Source organism: Microcaecilia unicolor, chromosome 8, assembly GCF_901765095.1.
Source record: "Microcaecilia unicolor chromosome 8, aMicUni1.1, whole genome shotgun sequence".
Classification (NCBI taxonomy): Eukaryota; Metazoa; Chordata; class Amphibia; order Gymnophiona; family Siphonopidae; genus Microcaecilia; species Microcaecilia unicolor.
This window is the reverse complement of record NC_044038.1, coordinates 7,882,106-7,902,332: the sequence shown is the minus strand read 5'-3', so window position 1 is coordinate 7,902,332 and position 20,227 is coordinate 7,882,106. Positions and strand designations below refer to the sequence as shown.

At 43.1% G+C, this 20,227-nt stretch overlaps 1 protein-coding gene across 1 annotated transcript in view; it reads left to right on the top strand.

The window, feature by feature from the left end:
- The window catches only part of PRPSAP2 (phosphoribosyl pyrophosphate synthetase associated protein 2), a 71,289-nt gene that overhangs the window by 43,378 nt on the left and 7,684 nt on the right, over positions 1-20,227 (top strand). The window contains exons 7-9 of the mRNA XM_030213316.1: positions 1,201-1,256; positions 6,304-6,452; positions 18,231-18,301. Coding sequence (XP_030069176.1) covers positions 1,201-1,256; positions 6,304-6,452; positions 18,231-18,301 — 276 coding nt within the window. The remainder of the gene's footprint in view (positions 1-1,200; positions 1,257-6,303; positions 6,453-18,230; positions 18,302-20,227) is intronic.

Here is a 20,227-nt window from a genome sequence, read left to right as displayed (position 1 = left end):
CAAACAGTGAGCATGGTGAAAAAGGCTAGTGAAATGAACAACTTCCCAAAAAATGGAAAAAGGATCCACACAAAGGAATCAAAGCCATGTACTAGGGGGTATACTACTAAGTAATAAACTTAAAGCAAACCAGGAAGTATTTCTTCACTCAACGTGTAATTAAACTCTGGAATTCGTCAATATGGGAAAGGGAAATGGGACTTGATATACCACCTTTCTGTGGTTTTTGCAGCTACATTCAAAGCGGTTTACATAGTATATTCAGGTACTTATTTGTACCAGGGGCAATGGAGGGTTAAGTGACTTGCCCAGAGTCACAAGGAGCTGCAGTGGGAATCGAACCCAGTTCCCCAGGATCAAAGTCCACTGCACTAACCACTAGGCTACTCCTCCACTCATTCCACCAATAAGAGCCAACCTCATCAGTGATGTCACAATGGCTTGATTGCCCGATACTTGGCTCACTTCTGATATTGTGATGTCATAAGGGAAAGGGGGAAATGGGACTTGATATACCGCCTTTCTGAGGTTTTTTTCAACTACATACAAAGCGGTTTACATATATTCAGGTACTTATTTTGTACCAGGGGCAATGTAGGGTTAAGTGACTTGCCCAGAGTCACAAGGAGCTGCAGTGGGAATCGAACTCGGTTCCCCAGGATCAAAGTCCACTGCACTAACCACTAGGCCACTCCTATGTTAGCTTAGCAGGGCTTAAAAAAGGTTTCTACAGTTTCCTAAAAAAAAAAAAAGGTCCATAAGCCATTATTAAGATGGACTTGGGAAAATCCACTACTTTTTTTCTAGGATAAGCAGCATAAAATTTGTTTTAATCTTTTGGTATAATGTCAGGTACTTGTGATCTGAATTGGCCTCTATTGGAAACAGGATACTGGGCTTGGTGGACCTTGGTTTGTCACAGTATGGCAAGGCATAAGCACTGGCAAGCAGAGCTCTTTGGCTAACTGACTACCTGCCAAGTCCTATGATTTTTGCCTCGGTTATTATGTCATACCTTACCATTCCATTACTGGAGCTTTAAAGAAAGTTGAGACAAGAATTTAAAACATTTTATAATATATCTCATTTCAGTGATTGTGTTTTATCATTTTAAAAGTATCTAGTGATTACATACATACTTCAGGCTAACAGATGCTACTGTTGTTTTTCAAATGGGTGTATCTTTCCTCTTCCCAACAGATTCCAGATTATAGAAATGCAGTGATTGTGGCCAAATCACCTTCATCTGCGAAGAGGTGAGTACAAATCTGTTCCCTTTCAATACATCAGGAAAAAAAAGTAATCGTACATCCATTCTCTAACTATTTCTGGGTCTAATAGACTGTTTCCTCTTTTCTTCCCGTAATACTGTTTTAAAAACGTATTTTAATTTTAATAAAATGTCACCCCAATACCTTGTTTTCAAAAATGTTGCACAGAAAAGCAAGTAAGGACATAGTTAGTTAGGTTTGTGTCTAGTTGGTGTATTCTCAGATTCCTGAAGGAAAAGTCCATTGATCGTTATTAAATTCTGGGTTTTTGCCAGGTTCTTGGGGCCTGGATTGGCCGCTGTCAGAGACAGAGTGCTGGTCTTTTCCCAGCGTGGCAGTGCTTATGTACTTATGTACTTATTCCTGGTGCAGTGTCAGACCCCAGTTGATACCTGGCTGCCTTCTCATTTGTTAACCTGAGATATACCCTGAAGACCTCTAGGTGCATTCTGTAATTCTCTCACTGTTTTCTTTTTCTCTCTCTCTCTCATTGTTTCTTGTCTCTCCCTCCTCTACTAGGAGACCTTACTGTGCATCTCCACCATCTTTCTAAAAAAGAATATTTTCTGATACTCCAGGGGACTCAAGTGCAATATTAATACCATGACAACTTGCTCTAGAGCAGCCTTTCCTATGAAAAAAAAGTTTGTTGTTTATGCTCAAGTTATACTTTTGAAGTGTTTGTGTCTGTCCATAACTAATATTGTCAGAAACCAGGCAGAGAATTTAAACTGAGACTGGTGAGGTTTACATCTACTATTGCAATCAAAAATTACCACTTTGATTTTAAGAGAGAAAAGTGCGATCATATGATGATTAAATCTAAGGACTGTTAATAATGTTTTTACACACAGCATGTGATTTTAAAAAGTCCTTGTTTTGAATGATGGTCTCTTCAATTTAGTTAATCGTCAGTTTAGTCAGTCTTAATATATTTTTTTGCTTGATACAGTGGTAATTTATTTTATTTATTTATTTATTGTATTTGTACCCCACATTTTCCCACCTTTTTGCAGGCTCAATGTGGCTTACAGAGTATAGATATGATAACCTTGTTACATGATTTAAAAACAGTCGATCATAAGCAGAGGTGAAAGAGGATTTAGATGGAAGGTGTTAGGTAATCTGTAATACCAACAGCTTTTTGGGTTTTTGGTATAAAGACAGTCAACCTGTCAACAGTTTGAAAATTGTATGTCTCTCACAGTGATTGGAGAATTCAAAGAATTCAAATTTCTTAATCAAAAGGGAACCTCAAAGCTCATAGGGTGAACATCAACAATGTTTATCATAACCCTATATATAATAGGAGTAGAGTAATATCATAGGTCCCGATGTAAAGAGGAAACAGGAGAAAAACCAAAGTAAAAAAACTCACACTTATGTGAGGAAAAAACTCACTGTCTTCTTTACTAACAAAACCCAATCACCACACCTAGCCAGTCAGGATTTCAAGATATCCACAATGAATGTGCATGAGGTAAATTTGTATGTGCTACTTCCATTCCATGCAGGTCTCTCATATGCATATTTATTGTGGGTATCTGGAAAACCTGGTTGGCGTGAGTGTGTCCCGAGGACTGGGTTGAGAACCCCTGTGCTATATTAGTCCAGATGTATGGGTTATATATTAGCAGATGGAGGCAGAGATTCTGATGACGTCAGGATAACAGGTGGTGCAGCCAAGAACATTCCAGTATTTCTCTGATTCCAGTATTTCTCTGCCTCTAACAAACGGTGGAATTGGACTATATTACGTCATTTACTATCAGGCTCATTTTCAAAGCACTTAGCCTCCCAAAGTTCCATAGAAACCTATGGAACTTAGCCTCCCAAAGTGCTTTGAAAATATGCCTCTATGTTAACTATGTTCTCAGCCTGTAGGCCAGACTTCCTGATCCTTGGTCTATGGCCCTTGGCTCTTTGGTTGAAGCCTCGCCAGGGAACTCCTTCCCAGGATCTGACCCACAGTCAGACCACTGGTTGAGGTAGAGAAGGGCTGTTAGTTCCTCCTCAGTGACTCAGAGCCTTGACCTGCAGGTGTTTGCTTCATGTCCTGGGCTGTGTCGGGGCCCACAGTGGTAAGTCCTCCCACCTCCTTTTGGGGGAGGGGGAACATTGTGCTGTTTTTTTTTTCCCCTGTCAGGAAATGCAATTAAAAAACAAATAAACCAGAACAGGGGCAGAATGGCAGCCTGAGGCATAGCAGTCTTGCTCAGGCAGGTAATTGGCTGTTCCTTTAGTCCCTCCAGACCAGCCCAGGCTGAGAACTACATTCTGGTGGAGCCTGTAGGTTATCTGTGCACTCCCTCCTCGAGTCAGTATTTCTCAGTCTCCCAGCAGGTGGTAGACGTTCGAGCCTGTGCAGACTTGACTGGTCTGGTAGGCCTGGGGATTCTTAGTCTTAAGGGAAGAGAAAAAAAAATGTTACTGGGGTCATCAGTGTTTATAATTCATTCTGGCTCCTAATTTTTCTTCTTGTCTCCCAGGGCTGCTGGCTGGTGCTGTGGCCCATAGGGGTGTCAAATCCTTTCCCTCCCTATACCTCCTGGTCAGTGGCATAGCTACGTGGAGGGGGGGGGCCCCCCATTCCAGCCTCAGGCCTCCCCAACCCTGATGGACAGCAAGAATTTGAAATATATGCAGTCAGTATGGGCACGGGATTTCAGCCAAAGGCATTCAGCAGATTGGGCACTGGAACATAGGTAGCGGATTCTAGAGGTCAGCCAAGGCTGGGATTTGGTATGCCTTACAGAACAGGGAATGGGAGTAGCGAGATTATTCAGAACAGAGGAGAGAATAGTATTATAGGAAGAGACAGCCTCATTGACAGACTTGGATAACATAGTGGTTGAGAAGAGGGACGAAACGCTGGTGGAGAGAGTTCGAGAGTCAGTAGCCTGAAGATTCCTAAATGTATAGGTGGAGATTGAACAGGACTGGGGGGGAGGGTGTTTAAGTGTGAAGGTTATCACATGGTCGGAGAGAGGAAGAACTGAGGTGCAGAAACTGGAGAGTGAGCAGTTGAAAAAGAAGACAAGATCAAGACTGCCATCTGGTGAGTAGCCGTACTGGAACGCAACTGAAGATTGAAAGAGGATGTTAAAGCAAGAAACTGAGAGGCATGAATCAGAGGGATCATTAGCATGAATGTTAAAATCCCCAAGAATGAGGGAAGGAGAGAAGTTCGAGAGAGAAGGAAAGCCAGGAGCCAAAGTCAGTGAGAAAAGAACTTATCAGGGGGTTGATAAATACTGCTACTTGGTGGAGTGATTAGACAGATGGAGTGGACTGCAAAGGAAAAAAGCAATGAGACTGAGGTGGAAGAAGAGGTTGAAATCTACAGGAGGGTGAGAGTAATAGCCCAACACCACCTCCGTGGCCAACCGAGCGAGGTGTATGGGAGAAAAGGTAACCTCTATAACACAGGGCAGCAGTTGAAGCAAAGTCTTCAGGGCAAAGCCAAGTCTCGGTTAGTGCAAGCAGATGGATAGTACGAGAGATTAAGAGGTCGTGGATATAGGAAAGCTTGTTGGAGATTGAGGGGTATTCCACAGGGCACATGAGAGTGGCAGAGAAGAAGAGGAAAGGCGAGGAACAGAATTTACATTGGAGACACTGCGGTGCGACCTGCACAAGTAGGGTGAGAGCTGATGGGACCAGGATTGGGATTGATATCACCAGCAGAGAAAAGGAGAAGGAGCAAAAGAGTATGGAGAAGAGTAGGAGAGGCTTGACAACAGTGACAAAGATGAGATGCACTCAGAATGGAGATGGTTGAATGGAAAAAATGTTGAAGTTTGAGAGCTGAGAAGAAGGGAGAAGACAAAAGGTATGGTGAGGTGATGGAAGCAGAAGGTAGGCAATGTGGTCCTGAGGTATACAGTGGTTTCAGATGGAGAAAGAGAGATTGGGAAGGGACAGTGTCAAGAAGAAAAATTGTACTGGAATCACTGGGAATAGCAGAAAGAAAATAAAACCTGTAGAGAGAAAACGTTTCGGCATTCAGCATCTGGAGCAGTGTACTTTGGAGTCACCCTGGAGAACGCTGGGAGGATATGCAGATGGACTACAAGTCCTCCACAGCACCTGGAAGGCAGCTGGTGGAAGCGCTAGGACCTGGAGTGGAGGCCCTGGAAGGCTTTGGGTGGACCTGAGAGTCAAACCAGAGAATGCTGGTAGGATATGCAGTTGGGTCCTCTCATGAAATAAGGAGTTCAATGCTACCTGTGTAGCCACAAGGGCCTCCCAGGTTGCAGGAGATGGAAATTGTATATAAGTGCATTTTGCACATAACATGACATTTTCTTCTATTTGATCACACCTCCTGCAACCATGGTTACCCAATGTTATCCATGCGTGTTGGAATTGCAAGGCCGCTGAACCATTTCTGAACAGTAGAGAAGATCCAAACCTCCAAAATGACACAGTTTCTAGAGAAGACTGTAGTAGGAAAGCTCATCCACCAAGATTTCAAAGAATTGCTTATCAGAAGAATCTGTAGACTTTTTGCTCACAACCACACTCATTAGTCTAGCAACAGGAAGGTGTCACAGATTCTGAAGGGAGATCCTGTATGTTTGTTTCACCATTAGTAAATACATACTTACACCCATACATTTAAAAATCATATTACCAGAGCCTAATAGTATACATTCGTTGACTGTGTCTTGAATCGCCTTGGTATCCAGAGGGTGGCGTATTTAGCGGGGACGTTAGTTCTGTGCTGACTACAGTCCTGTAGCACTCAATCTTCCAGTTCTCCCATACTAGTACTGACCAGGTGTGACCCGTTTTTTTTTTTTTTTTTGCATCTGAAATTCTACAGGAGCAAAACCTAAGGTGGTATGATGGAAGTGACAAAGAAGGCATTTTATTAGGGATATAGAGTGTTCCTGAGAAACTGTCTTGTTCAGCTGGACAAATTGCATCATTCTTTCTTCATCCTCCAGAATCAGGGAAAATTTAGTTTTACCAAGTGATTGGATGACATGTGTTTGTTTTTGCTTTTTTATGTGATTGCTTTCTTCAGGGCTCAATCATTTGCTGAGCGGTTGAGATTGGGTATTGCAGTGATCCATGGGGAGGCTCAAGATGCCGAGTCTGATTTGGTAGATGGTCGACATTCTCCACCTTCTGTGAAGAACATTGCTTCCTTACACCCCACGCTGGAAATACCCAGTAAGTCCATGGCCAAGGATTACAACTGCAGGATTAGGGAAGTTAATATGTAATTAAACTAGTATTTCCTTATCATTTGAATGAATATAAGCAGATGTAAAACTGTGAGCCAGATTTTGCTGTGTTAAATTTGTGGCATATTACTAAGTTAGCCAACAAACCATGTAAGTAACTTTTGAATATACCTTCATGCTTAATTTTTTTTTTTGTTAAGACCCACAACTCATTCATGCACAGTACCAGGGTTCAAGATGAGCAGTATTATGGGTACAAGTTTAAGGGACCACAAGCCCTGTAAAGCTTTAAGGACCGTGTCGCCCTCAGTTCTATTTGCAAAAAGTTGCACACCTTAGAGTGGAATTTCTAGCTGTTGACCTCAGAGAGGAAGGAAAGGGATGTTGGATTTAGCTCATGCCTTTTCCAGTTGTAACTCAAGGCAAATTATGTTTAGGTACAATATTTTCCTGTCCTCTGAAGGCTTACAATCTAAGTTTGTACTTTAAGCAATGTACAGTTCAGTGACTTGCCCAAGATCACAAGGAGCAGCAGTTGGATTTGAACCCCAGCTCTGTCAGTACACTTTATTCCTGGGCTGGTCACTGTGCCAGTTTATTTTCCGTTTATTGATCTCGCTATTAATAAAAGCTGTTTAAGGCAATGTATGTTAATAAGTACGTTATCCTAGGCAGAATATACCTACTATGCTATGGTACATGTATGTTTTGTGATTTACACAAGCATCTTAATGGACCTGAAAAAATGTAGGCTGTCTGTGATTCCAGAGGTTACATCCACTTGTAGCCAATAAGTATGTCAAGTTCAATATAGGATAATAAGCAGGTAATTGCTGAGACCTATATGAAATTTATTAAACTGAACAAAACCTCATTTTAGCCATTAGAGGATTGTTCAGTGGCTCCCTTCTACCATTTGCATTCCTTGGCCAGAAATCAAAGCAGTCTGCCAGTTGGCAGTTCCAAGTGTTAACCATTGTACCATAGGTTTATGGTTTGAGTTTTTTTAAAATCCTTTTTATGCCTGCTGTTCTTCAGATTTCAACACTAGTTCCTACTTCTTTTGAGGGAGTACAGAGATACTGCAATTTCACCAGCAGGTGTCATTGCTGTGAAGGAGATGCTACCTAGACATCAGGAAACAAAAATTAAAGAAGGAAAAAGGCAATCGAGTTAACATACCTGCCTCAGGGTCACTTTTCAAACATTTCTCTAGCTAGGTTCAAGAACTATAATTGATCTGTACGATATTAAACATCAAATAATTGAAAAATGCAAAGCTTCTGAAAGGGTAGTTATAGGATTTTTTAAAATTACTTTTGAGATTAATTTTTACTAAGCATAAAACTAGATACTAATTTGTGAAGTCCAACACAAGTTACAAAACTTACCCACTAGATACAGCAAAAATTAATTTTTCCCCCCAATTCCCGGCTATGCCTTCCCATAAACAGTGAACCCTAGTAATTCACTTATTCCTCAAAACCCCACTCTCAATACATTTACTATAGTTCATAGTATTATCTTTAAAGACTTTGTGATTGTAATTTACTATGTAAGCCGCATTGAGCCTGCAATGTATGGGAAAGCGTGAGGTACAAATGTAATAAATAATAATAACAAATAGCCAAGTGATTAACTCTTTTCACCCACATAAATGGATTCTTCTAAAAATGCTGAGAAACTGTTATACTGAGGCATATTTTCAAAGCACTTAGCCTTCCAAAGTTCCATAGGTTTCTATGGAACTTTGGAAGGCTAAGTGTTTTGAAAATGAGCCCCAGATTTTGAGCATTCCAGTTATTGGGAAAGCTAATGCAAACAGCCAGCTTTTAATCCTCCCTCCAGGCCATAAGCTCCCAAATGCAGTCCTATTGTTCTCGGGTTGAAGAATGCGCAACTGTAGCCCGTCTGAAATCTCATTTTACGAAGGCGGTAGAACGAGAGGACATGAAATGAGATTGAAGGGGGGCAGACTCAAGAAAAATGTCAGGAAGTATTTCTTCACGGAGAGAGTGGTGGATGCTTGGAATGCCCTCCCGCGGGAGGTGGTGGAGAGGAAAACTGTAACGGAATTCAAACATGCGTGGGATAAACATAAAGGAATCCTGTTCAGAAGGAAAGGATCCTCAGGAGCTTAACCGAGATTGGATAGCAGAGCCGGTAGTGGGAGGCGGGGCTGGAGGTTGGGAGGCGGGGATAGTGCGGGGCAGACTTATACGGTCTGTGCCAGAGCCAGTGGTGGGAGGCAGGACTGGAGGTTGGGAGGCGGGGATAGTGCTGGGCAGACTTATACGGTCTGTGCCAGAGCCGGTAGTGGGAGGCGGGGCTGGAGGTTGGGAGGCGGGGATAGTGCGGGGCAGACTTATACGGTCTGTGCCAGAGCCAGTGGTGGGAGGTAGGACTGGAGGTTGGGAGGCAGGGATAGCGCTGGGCAGACTTATACGGTCTATGCCAGAGCCGGTGGTTGGGAGGCGGGGCTAGTGCTGGGCAGACTTATACGGTCTGTGCCCTGAAGAGCACAGGTACAAATCAAAGTAGGGTATACACAAAAGTAGCACACATGAGTTGTCTTGTTGGGCAGACTGAATGGACCGTGCAGGTCTTTTTCTGCCGTCATCTACTATGTTACTATGAATACTGAAAAAAACAAAGGCCATCTGGTTTGGTCCTCCGTCTATATCTATTCCTTTAAATTTGCCTGTCTTGAATGACAAAGTTTTTCAGTTGGAGTCATCTTTGAGAATTGTGGACATATTAGACTTTCGTCTTACTATGAGAGGCCAGTTAAATTAACTCGCCTCAGTTTTTTTATAGTTGAAAATATTAAACCGCATTAAGCATTGTTTCTTTCGGGAACATTTTATTTTGTTAATTCAGGCTATCATCCTGTCATTGTTTGACTACTGTAACCTCCTATATATATTGGCTTTTCCGAGGCTATACTTGGCTCCAAATATTGCAGAATGCTGAGTAATTTTTTGAATGCTTCTTATGAAAATATTACCCCCTATTTGATAAGACTTCACTTACTTCATATTTATGCACTTTGTTCAAACTTATTACTATTTTTTAAATTATTTATGGTAACACTCCCAGTTACTTCCCATAGCTGTTTTTACTCAAATGCTCACAGACTAGGAGTAATCTTTCCTTTCTGTTTCCCTCTGTAAAATAGATTTCATTATAGGCAATTTTTTAATGCATCTTTCCATCACCAAGCAGTTAAACACTGAAATTCTCTTCCTGCAGAGATTAGGTGTGAACCCTCTTACTTAAATTTCATAAATTGTTAAAAACTTACTTAAAACTTTTTGTGAAGATTCGGTTTGTGTATTCTTATTATGTACTTTTATTATTGTGTACTTTGCAGAGATTATTAAGCTCTTTTTTTTTGGGGGGGGGGGGGGGGGGGAATCCACACTATAGAATAGAAGTTCCTCAAATTTGTATTTGTAATAACTGTTTTTGAAATTTGTATTTGTAATAACTGTTTTTGAAAAAAATGAACAGTTTTACTCTTACCTTAATTTCAGTGGCACTATATTCTATTATGGTCCAAACATGCAAAAGCATATTTAGTACACAGTAATCTTACCTGACTCAGAATGGTCAATAATGATAGTTGAGATGACCATAGAAGTTGGCAAGACATAGAGGCATATTTTCAAAGCACTTTGGGAGGCTAAGTTCCATAGGTTTCTATGGAACTTTGGGAGGCTAAGTGCTTTGAAAATGAGCCTCATAGTAACATAATAAATGGTACTGTTGCTTTCAACCCATAACAATGTCTTCCCTTTCCCCACCACTAACTAGCATAATTTATTTGCTAACATCAACTTTTATAGTTATATCCCCCTCCCCCCAATAGAGATACATAGCACCTGCAATCCTAGCATATTATTTGAGTATGATATGGAAGGGAAGGAGTGTCTTCAGCAACAGGCTGGCTAAAGTACTAAAGAGGGCATTAAACTAAAATTGATGGGGATGGGTATAAAAGGCCACGAAGCCATAATTAACACCAAGGAAGGTAGGACATCTAATGCCTCTATAGAAGAGAATAAAAGGAATAAAATCTGGAGAGCCTTGCATACCAATGCCCGTAGTATGGGAAACAAACTTCTAGATCTTGAAGCTACAATGATGGAAGCAGAGTTGGATTTAGTGGCGTTCATGGAGAACCATGACTGGGATGTTGCTATACCTGGCTATAATCTATTCAGGAAGGACAGAGTGGGAAAACAGGGTGGAGGCGTGGTATTATATGCCAAGAATGATATCCAGGTGACAGAACTGCAGGACATGTGGGGTATGAAAGAAGCGCTGTGGGTTAAACTGAAAAGAGGGAAAGGAAAATGTATCTATATCGGAGTGATATACAGACCACCCTCACAGTCGGAGGAAATGGACTGGGACTTAATTGAAGACATCCGCAAGATAGCTAGGAAAGGGGAAGTACTACTGATAGGTGACTTCAATATGCTGGATGTTGATTGGGGTGTCCTGGCTGTGGGGTCGTCTAGAAGCAAAGAGATCTTAGATTCCCTACAGGAAGAATTGTTCCAGCAGTGGGTAACAAAACCGACGTGGGATGGAGCTGGTCTGGATCTGGTGCTTACGAATGGAGAGTACATTTCTAACGTCAAGGTGGCAGACTATTTGGCATCTAGTGATCATTGTATGGTATAGTTCAATATTAAAATAGAAGAGAGGGCTCATTCGAGATTGAAGGTCCTGGATTTCAAAGGAACTAACTTTGCCAAGATGGGGGAATTTTTCAAGGAACAGTTAGCGGGATGGGAACAGCTGAAGGATGAAGGATGAGGAACAGCAATGGACAAGACTGAAAGGAGCTATATTAAAGGCAACTAACCTTTATGTTAGAAAATTACATAAAAGTAAGAGGAAAAGAAGGCCTCTCTGGTACTCGAATGTAGTAGCTGAAAAGATAAGGGTAAGGAGGCTAGCCTTTGCACGTTATAAGACGACTCAGAAAGATGAAGACAGGAGAGAATACCTAAATAAGCGAAGAGAAGCTGGAAAAGCTATCAGGAAAGCGAAGCAGCAAATGGAGGACCAGAGGTAGGGCTGCCGAAAACAGGCTAAAGGGGATGGATGTATGGTAGACCAAGACTAAAACTAAAAGTAGACAGAGCAATGGGGCCTGATGGGATACACCCGAGGGTGCTTAAGGAACTTGGAGAAGTTATGTCGGCTCCACTGACAGACCTCTTCAATGCTTCCTTAGAAACTGGAGTGGTCCCGGTAGACTGGAGAAGGGCGGATGTGGTTCCTTTGCACAAGAGTGGAAGTAAGGAGGAGGTTGGGAATTACAGATCTGGCAGTCTGACCTCGGTGGTGAGTAAGCTAATGGAAATGCTTCTAAAGAGGAGGATTGTGACATTTCTTGAACTACATGGAATGCGGGACTTAAGGCAGCATGGTCGTGTCAGACGAATCTGACTGTCTTCTTCGACTGGGTGACCAAACAGTTGGCTGTGGGATGGGCGCTTGATGTGGTTTACTTGGATTTCAGCAAAGCCTTTGACACGGTTCAGCACTGGCGACTAAATTGAGTGCCCTCGATGTAGGACCTAGAGTAACTGATTGGGTTAAAAATTGGTTGAATGGTAGGAGACAGAGGGTAGTGGTAAATGGAGCTTGCTCTGAAGAAAAGGATGTCGTCAGTGGAGTACCGCAGGGATCGGTCCTAGGGCCGGCTCTTTTTAACGTCGTCGTGAGCGATATTGCGGAAGGGCTGTCTGGTAAGTTTTGTCTCTTTGCGGATGATACTAAACATTGCAACAGGGTGGACACCCTGGAGGGTGTGAATGACATGAGGAAGGACCTAGCGAAGCTAGAGGAATGGACCGATATTTGGCAACTAAGGTTTAATCTCAAAAAATGCAGGGTCATGCACTTGGGTCGCAAAAAATCTGAGGGAACAGTACAGTATAGGGGGTGAAGTGCTTCAGTGTACGAAGGAAGAGCGGGACTTGGGGGTGATTGTGTCTGATGACCTTAAAGCTTTCAAACAGGTAGAAAAAGCGACGGTCAAAGCTAGAAGGATGCTTGGGTGCATAAAGAGAGGCATGACCAGCAGGAAAAAGGAGGTGATAGTGCCGTTGTATAAGTCTCTAGTGAGGCCCCATTTGGAGTACTGCGTGCAGTTCTGGAGACCGCACCTATGGAAAGATATAAACAGGATGGAGTCAGTCCAGAGGGTGGCTACAAAATTAGTAAGTGGTTTTGAATGGCATCAGCATTTAAAAAGTAGAGCAGCTTTTAAACTAGAAATGGGGGGAAGGCCAACAGTCGCTCAAAAGCGCATGGTTCGGAATAAGGTATCTTTCAAAGATACCACCAAAACAGGGAAGATAGGGTATCCTGATAGTGAGGTTGCAAAAGATACCGTAGTAGATCAGATGTCCCTAAATAAAAATCAGACAAAAGATTGCAAATTAATACTGTCAAGTACTAAGCATGATGTAAATAGGAGCAACAGTTTGAAATGTCTATATGCGAATGCCAGGAGCCTAAGAAATAAGATGGGAGAGTTAGAATATATTGCACTAAATGAAAAATTAGATATAATAGGCATCTCTGAGACCTGGTGGAAGGAGGCTAACCAGTGGGACACTGTTATACCGGGATACAAATTATATCGTAGTGATAGGGTGGATCAAATTGGTGGAGGGGGTAGCATTGTATATTAACGAGAGCCTTGAATCAAATAGATTGAAAATTCTGCAGGAAATAAAACACTTCTTGGAATCACTGTGGATTGAAATTCCATGTGTAAAGGGGAAAAGGATAATGATAGGAGTGTACTACCGTCCACCTGGCCAGGATGAACAGACGGATGCAGAAATATTAAAGGAAAATAGGAACACAAACAAACTGGGCAACACAATAATAATGGGTGATTTAAATTACCCCGATATTGACTGGGTAAATGTAACATCAGGACACGCTAGGGAGATAAAATTCCTTGATGAAATCAAGGACAGCTTTATGGAGCAGCTGGTACAGGAGCTGACAAGAGAAGGAATAATTCTAGACCTAGTCCTTAGTGGAGTGCATGTTCTGGTGTGGGAGGTAGTGGTGCTGGGGCCGCTTGATAACAGTGATCATAATATGATCGGATTTGATATTAGCTTTGAAGTAGGGGCTTCCCGGTCCATGAAGCAATCCAGAAACTTATCTCTGCACAGTGGGCAATCCCTCAGATGGTAGCCTATGCATTTCCCATGCTTTGGCCCAGCTTATATCTCTTGGTAGAGGCTGTGACGAAGACCACCCTCCCGGTGGAAGGGGGATTGTGTTGAATGTTCAGGATTGGAAGCTGGAATCTTTGCTTAAAACATCCTTTGAGATTTTGGCTCTGTCATCGCAGGCAGCTATATGCAGTTCCTATGTCTCAAGGGCTTGCCTTAGCTGGGTTCAGCAGGCAGCTGACATTTTGGTGGAGTCAGTTGGCCTCATCTCTCAAGCTCCCCAGCATCAAGGCAGGGCTGGCATACTTAGCTGATTGTATGATTTGGTGAGGGCTTTGACCAAGTAAATGGCTTTTGTGGCAACTGCCCGATGGCTACTTTGGCTGTGCCATTGGGTGGCGGATGCCACTTCTAAGCAATGCTGTACTTGCCTACCCTTTCTGGGTACCCCTTTGGGGAGGATTTGGAGAAGTTACTCAAATATCTGGGTGATTCTAAGATGCAGAATTTGCTGGAAGACAAGCCCAAATTGATATTACGGGCACCTCAGTCCCGATCTCGTTTGAAGGACGCACGATGGTATAGACTGGGGCGGTCTTCTTCAACCACCTCCTCCTTTCCCAAATCCATATTCTAGTAGCATCAGTTCTTTTGCTCGGACAAACGGCAGCCAGCTCGGTCCCGAGGGCGGGAGCAGCCACTAGGTTGGCATAATGATCCACACTTCCATAGAGCCAGTGGGATGTCATCTGTCGCTCTTTTGTGAGCCCAAATTATTTCAGATCAGTGGGTCTTAGAGATTATTGGAGGAGGTTATAAATTAGTTTTGCTCTCCCATCAGCAGTTTTTTTCTTCGAGTCCCCTTGCAGCACTTTGGCAAAGCGGGAGGTGGTTCGGGCTACACTCCTTTCTTTACAAGAGTTGGGGGCAGTAGTGCAAGTCCCGCCGGAGGAACTTGGTCAGGGGCACTATTCCATTTATTTTGTGGTGCCCAAGAAAGGAGGCTCTTATTGTCCAGTATTAGACTTCAAGAAGGTCAGTCAGTTCCTCTGGGTTCGCCACTTTCTCATGGAGACATTACGTTCTGTGCTGGCAGTGGTCCAACCGGGGGAGTTTGTCAGTGTTCTGGATCTGAAGGAGGCCTACCTGCACATTCCGATTTGGCCCCCTCATCAGCATTTCCTGCGCTTTGCGGTTCTGGGCCATCACGTTCAGTTTTGGGCGCTGCCGTTTGGATTAGCAACTGCTCCGTGTACCTTTTCCAAGGTGGTGGTAGCTGCCTACCTCCAAAAGCAGGGAATACTGATCCATCCATATCTAGACGGCTCATTCGAGCTTCGTCAGAGCTACTGCCTTTGAGAACCAAAGCATTCTCCTTTCCTCTTACTTCTATTTACTTTCCTTACAAAAAGGTTTGTTGCCCTTAAAATTGCCTCCTTTCAGTTTTGCCCACTTCTTTCCAGCTTCTTCTAGATAGCAATTCCTTGTGGTAATCTCCCATCTGAATAAAGTTAGTTATTTTGAAGTCTAGAACCTTCACTTTTGAATAAACCCTCTCCACATCTCTCTTAATATTAAACCACACTATCTGGTGCTCAGTGGATGCTAGATGATCATCTACTATAACATCGGAAACATTCTCCCCATTAGTAAGCACTGAGTCCCGTATGGCCCCATCCCCAACTGCTGGAATAATTCCCCCTGTAGAGAATCCAGGATTTCTCTGCTTCTTAAAAGACCCCGCAATGGTGATACTTCAGTCAACATCTGGGATATTAAAACCACCTATTAGTAGTACTTCCCCTTTCACATCTATATTTTGAATATCTTCAATTAAATCTCTGTCCACTTCTTTTGTCTGTAAAAGAGGCCTGTATATCACACCAATGTAAATACATTTTCCATTCCCTCTTTCCAGATTGACCCACGGTGGCTCTTCCTTATCCTGTAGGTTCTGCAATTGTGTGGTTCTAATATTATCTTTAACCTATACTACTCCCCTTGCCTTGCCTTCCCTTTCTTCCTACCCTGTTTTTCCTGAACAGATTATAGCACAGTATAACTATATCCCAGACATGGTTCTCTGTGATCACCATTAAATCCAAAATTGGCCTCTAATATCACAGCCTCAAGATCTAAAACCTTATTTCCCATACTTCGAGCATTAGTATGTATTGCTTTCCAGACATTGCCCCTTTCCCCTATTTGTGTAGAGGTATTTAATGCTTCGCTTACCTGGGGACTTTGATCACCCTGCCCCATTGATTCTAGTTTAAAGCCCTCTTCACTAGGTTAGCCAGTTTGCTGCTGAAAACACTTCTTTCCTTTGATAGATGAACAGATCTCTGCTCAGCAGCCCTTGGAAAAGCATACCATGGTCCAGGAAGCCAAAGTACTCTTGATGACAGCCACATATTCATCTCCAGGATCAGAGCTTCTCCGCCCTGGCCTTTACCATCAACAGGGAGAATTCGACGAGAACACCACCTGTGCACCTGTCTTCTTCACTCTCCCTCCCAGAGCCATGAAGACACTTTTGATAGGTTCAGAGGGGTACCTAGCAGTATCCTTCTTAAGGATTGCTTTGCTGCATCCCACAGGTTCTGAACTAGTCTGGTAAGGATACTAAGGAAGGAGCTGATAACCTGTTAATTTTCTTTCCTTTAGTCCTACCAGACCAGTCTAGAGACCAGAGCAAAAACCACAAGTCTTTAGTTTGTCTCCATCTGCTGGTTGACAGACACAGCCCACAGGGTCTGAACTGGTCTATTAGGACTAAAGCAAAGAAAATTAACTGGTAAGAATAATTTCTCCTTAATATTCATTATGTAACAATGTGTTTATAATTGAGGGATCCAGCTCTTGAGCCATGATGAAGAGTTTTGTTGACTTCTCTGGTTTTCCCTGTTGCATTAAGACCTTGAAGTTGCACAGTGAGTTGTCATGGAGAGACGATAGGAGCCTCTGCATGATAGAGAGCTTCTCATGTGGCTGGAAACCGAAGGTAACCACTTGCTTTACCTTTACTTCTTTGGTCCTCAGCCATTGTCACTCACATTGTATTTTTTTTTTAACCTTGGAATTGAAATTCCAGCTACATTGTAGGCTGTCTTTTTTTGGTTCTTTTAGATGAGTCCTGAAGAGGCACAGGCTGAGTAATAGTGAGTCACACAGCTTTAGTGTGTGAATAGCATATAAGAAGGTTTTGGAAGTGTCCTTTAAGATGGAAGGTCAGGAATTAGCACGTGCATGATATCAAACAATCTAAGGATATTAAGGGAGACGCCAAAGGATGATCTTGTTAATTATCCAATTAGCTAGCTAGTCTGTTCAGGTTTTTCATTTTTCACGTTTTGTTTTTCTTGTGCATTACCCAGAACACCATTCTGCTGGCCCAGTGGCTCAAATGGTAAGTGCAGTGCACTTCAATTTGGAAGGTTCCCAATTGAATTTCTGGGTCAGCCAGAGCTGGGGATGCTACAGAGGCAGTGTTCAGAGTCCTAAGGGGAGGAGGGGAGTTATGACCATTGGGTGAGGCGATGCCTAGAGGGCCAAATAGAGGTCCTTGGTTGTCAGGTCCTGAAAGGAGCCAGGTTACATGTCCCCTGGCTCAGGAATATCACTGCAGTCATCCAATTAAAGTATTTATGGGGAGGGAATAGCGAAGGGATATAGAATAGGGGAAAATCTACCTGGGTTTCATAGCATTAGATCCCAGCCTGTTTTCAACTGAGCTGGAAGAAATAGGGCAGGAGAGACCTGGACCAAAAAAAAAGAAATGTACCGTATTTTTCGGACTATAAGACGCACCGGACCATAAGACGCACCTAGGTTTTAGAGGAGGGAAAATTTTTTTTTTCCTTTTTCCCTCCTCTAAAACCTAGGTGCTCCGGTGCGTCTTGTCCGAGTTCGGGATCGCCCTCCCCTACTTACGTGACGCGATGTTCCCTGGTGGTCTAGTGACGTCGGGGCAGGAAAGAGCCCCCTCTTTCCTGCCCAGCGCGCTGCTCTCCGTGCTCCTGACTGCTTCCTGACGGTCTCGGCGAGATTCAAAATGCATTTTGAATCTCGCCGAGACCGTCAGGAAGCAGTCAGGAGCACGGAGAGCAGCGCGCTGGGCAGGAAAGAGGGGGCTCTTTCCTGCCCCGACGTCACTAGACCACCAGGGAACATCGCGTCACGTAAGTAGGGGAGGGCGATCCAAAACTCGCTACCTTCGGACTATAAGACGCACCCCCCATTTTCCTCCCAAATTTTGGGGGAAAAAAGTGCGTCTTATAGTCCGAAAAATACGGTAAGTATCATAATCTTGTGGTTCAGATGCTAGTTGGATAGTTGCCAAACTTTCATGTCTTCTTGTTAATGCTGCAAAGAGTTGTATGAAATTGTTTTTCCAGTGAAATAGTAAGAGCTCTGCTGGCTCAGATTGGGGAGAATCCAGGCTATAGGAATGCACACACACATGCTTGCGCCTACATGTGAATTTGTGTTGCAGTCTAAGAAGAAAAAAATGTGTGTTTTCTTGTTTTTCTTTTTTCAATCAGTGCTAATTCCAAAGGAAAAGCCTCCTATTACAGTTGTTGGGGATGTGGGTGGAAGAATAGCCATCATTGTGGTATGTACACAATACATTTTCTGGTAAAGTAAAATTGTCTTGGGGGGGGGGGGGGGGGAGGGAAGAGAAATTTTTGAGAAGAAGCTTGTTGGCATTCTAATATTTTCTCGTTTTATTGGTGCATTCCTTTTTTATGTAGCTCTAATGAAGTTTGGAACCTTGGTGTTGCCCACAGCACTACAGTTTCACAACTGGACTGCTAGAGCAGCTGGGATGGATCAGTTGGTCCTGTTTCAATCTGCATATGTCTATAGCTTCAGTATGGCTATAAAAGATTTTTTTTTAATGTTAATACAGGCCTATGCAAAATCATAAAAATAAAAAAATAAAACATTTTGCAGCATATCAGCCTGGAGATAAACACCTATATAGTAATTAATATAAAGGCATAAAAGTAATACCATAAAAATGATAGAACCAGGTAATATCATAGAAAATTCACACAGTGTATCCCAAAAGTCTTTGATACAGAAAAAGGGAATCCCTTTAGAGCGCCAGCAAATAGGAACAATCATGGAATTTCAGTTAATCTTTCAGACAGAAAGACATCCCTTTTACAGTAAGGGCAATTTTATTGTGTACACCAATGCAAGTTCAGGAATGTGTTTCCCGTAAAATGAGCTGCCAATAATAGCTGAGATGCTAAGGCCCGCCTATGACCATGATGTGAGCACAGAATTGTCTGAATGCCCAAGAATACCTAAAAGAGAGTGAGGCAGAAATGGAAAACCCACTATGCTTTTCTTCTACTGTCCCCTAGAACTGAGAGACAAAATTACAAACCTAGCACACATGAGTGTGTACGCTCAGCCTACCCTAATTGCCAACGGTTGCTAAATTTTGTGGAAAAATAAAGGACTGATATTCTATGCAGTAATTTAATTACCACTTAAGCTCTCCTGGAACAAATAGATATCAAAGACTTGTCTTTACTTCTCCCAATCATCAGCATCCCTAGTTGAAGCGCATTCCTTCTACCATTGTTCACTTAAGCTAGAAGTGGTTTCATCCCCATATGTTCATACAGAATTCCTCAGTACATGGTAGAAAAGATTCTTTTAGCATTAAATGACTAATTATTGTCTGGTTTTTATTTGGTGATAAGAATAGCTCTCTTTTTAGTTCACATTTTTTCTTCGAAGTATCTCAAGCGTTTGAAAACACTTTCTACATAGCTTTTTTTGTCTGCTGTGGGTGGATGTCATCCAAATGGCCACTGCCACCCACACACAATTCAGCTTGGAAAACAGCCTTGGTAAAGCTTTGAATGTGTGTTTTGAAGACAGGTTTTTCCATCATTTTAGTTAAACGTGAGAAAATGCTCCTTTTTATCCCTTCATCCAAATTGTTTTTATAGTCTGGATTAATTTATTATTTTGTGGATTGAAGGTGGTAGTACCACTACAAGGCTTGGTTTTCAATATAGGGGAACTCCTGTTTTATTTTATGTATTTACTAGCCGTTGAGCCCGTAAAAACGGGCTAGTAAAGGAAGGGGGGGGGGTTGAAAGACCCCCCCCCCCCCCCCCGGATAGGTCGCCGCCACCCCTCCACCCGGGCCGGGTACCTGGCTTCACTATTGAAACCGCCGGAACGCAGCACACAGCTCATCTCAGCTGCCGTCGGCCTTCCTTCTTCTCTGCGTGTGTTCCGCCCTCATGTGACGTAACGTCGGCGAGGGCGGGACACAGGCAGGTAAGGAAGGCCAACGGCAGCTCAGATGAGCTGTGTGCTGCGTTCCGGTGGTTTCAGTAGTGAAGCCAGGTACCCGGGCCGGGTGGAGGGTGGGTGGCGGCAGCAACTCTGGGTGGGTGGGGGGAGCGGTAGCGGCAACCCTGGGGGGGGAGCGGTGGCGACGGCGGTTCCCTCACTCGCAGGTTCCCTCTCTGTCACGCCCCCGTCATCACGTATTGACGTGGGGGCGGGA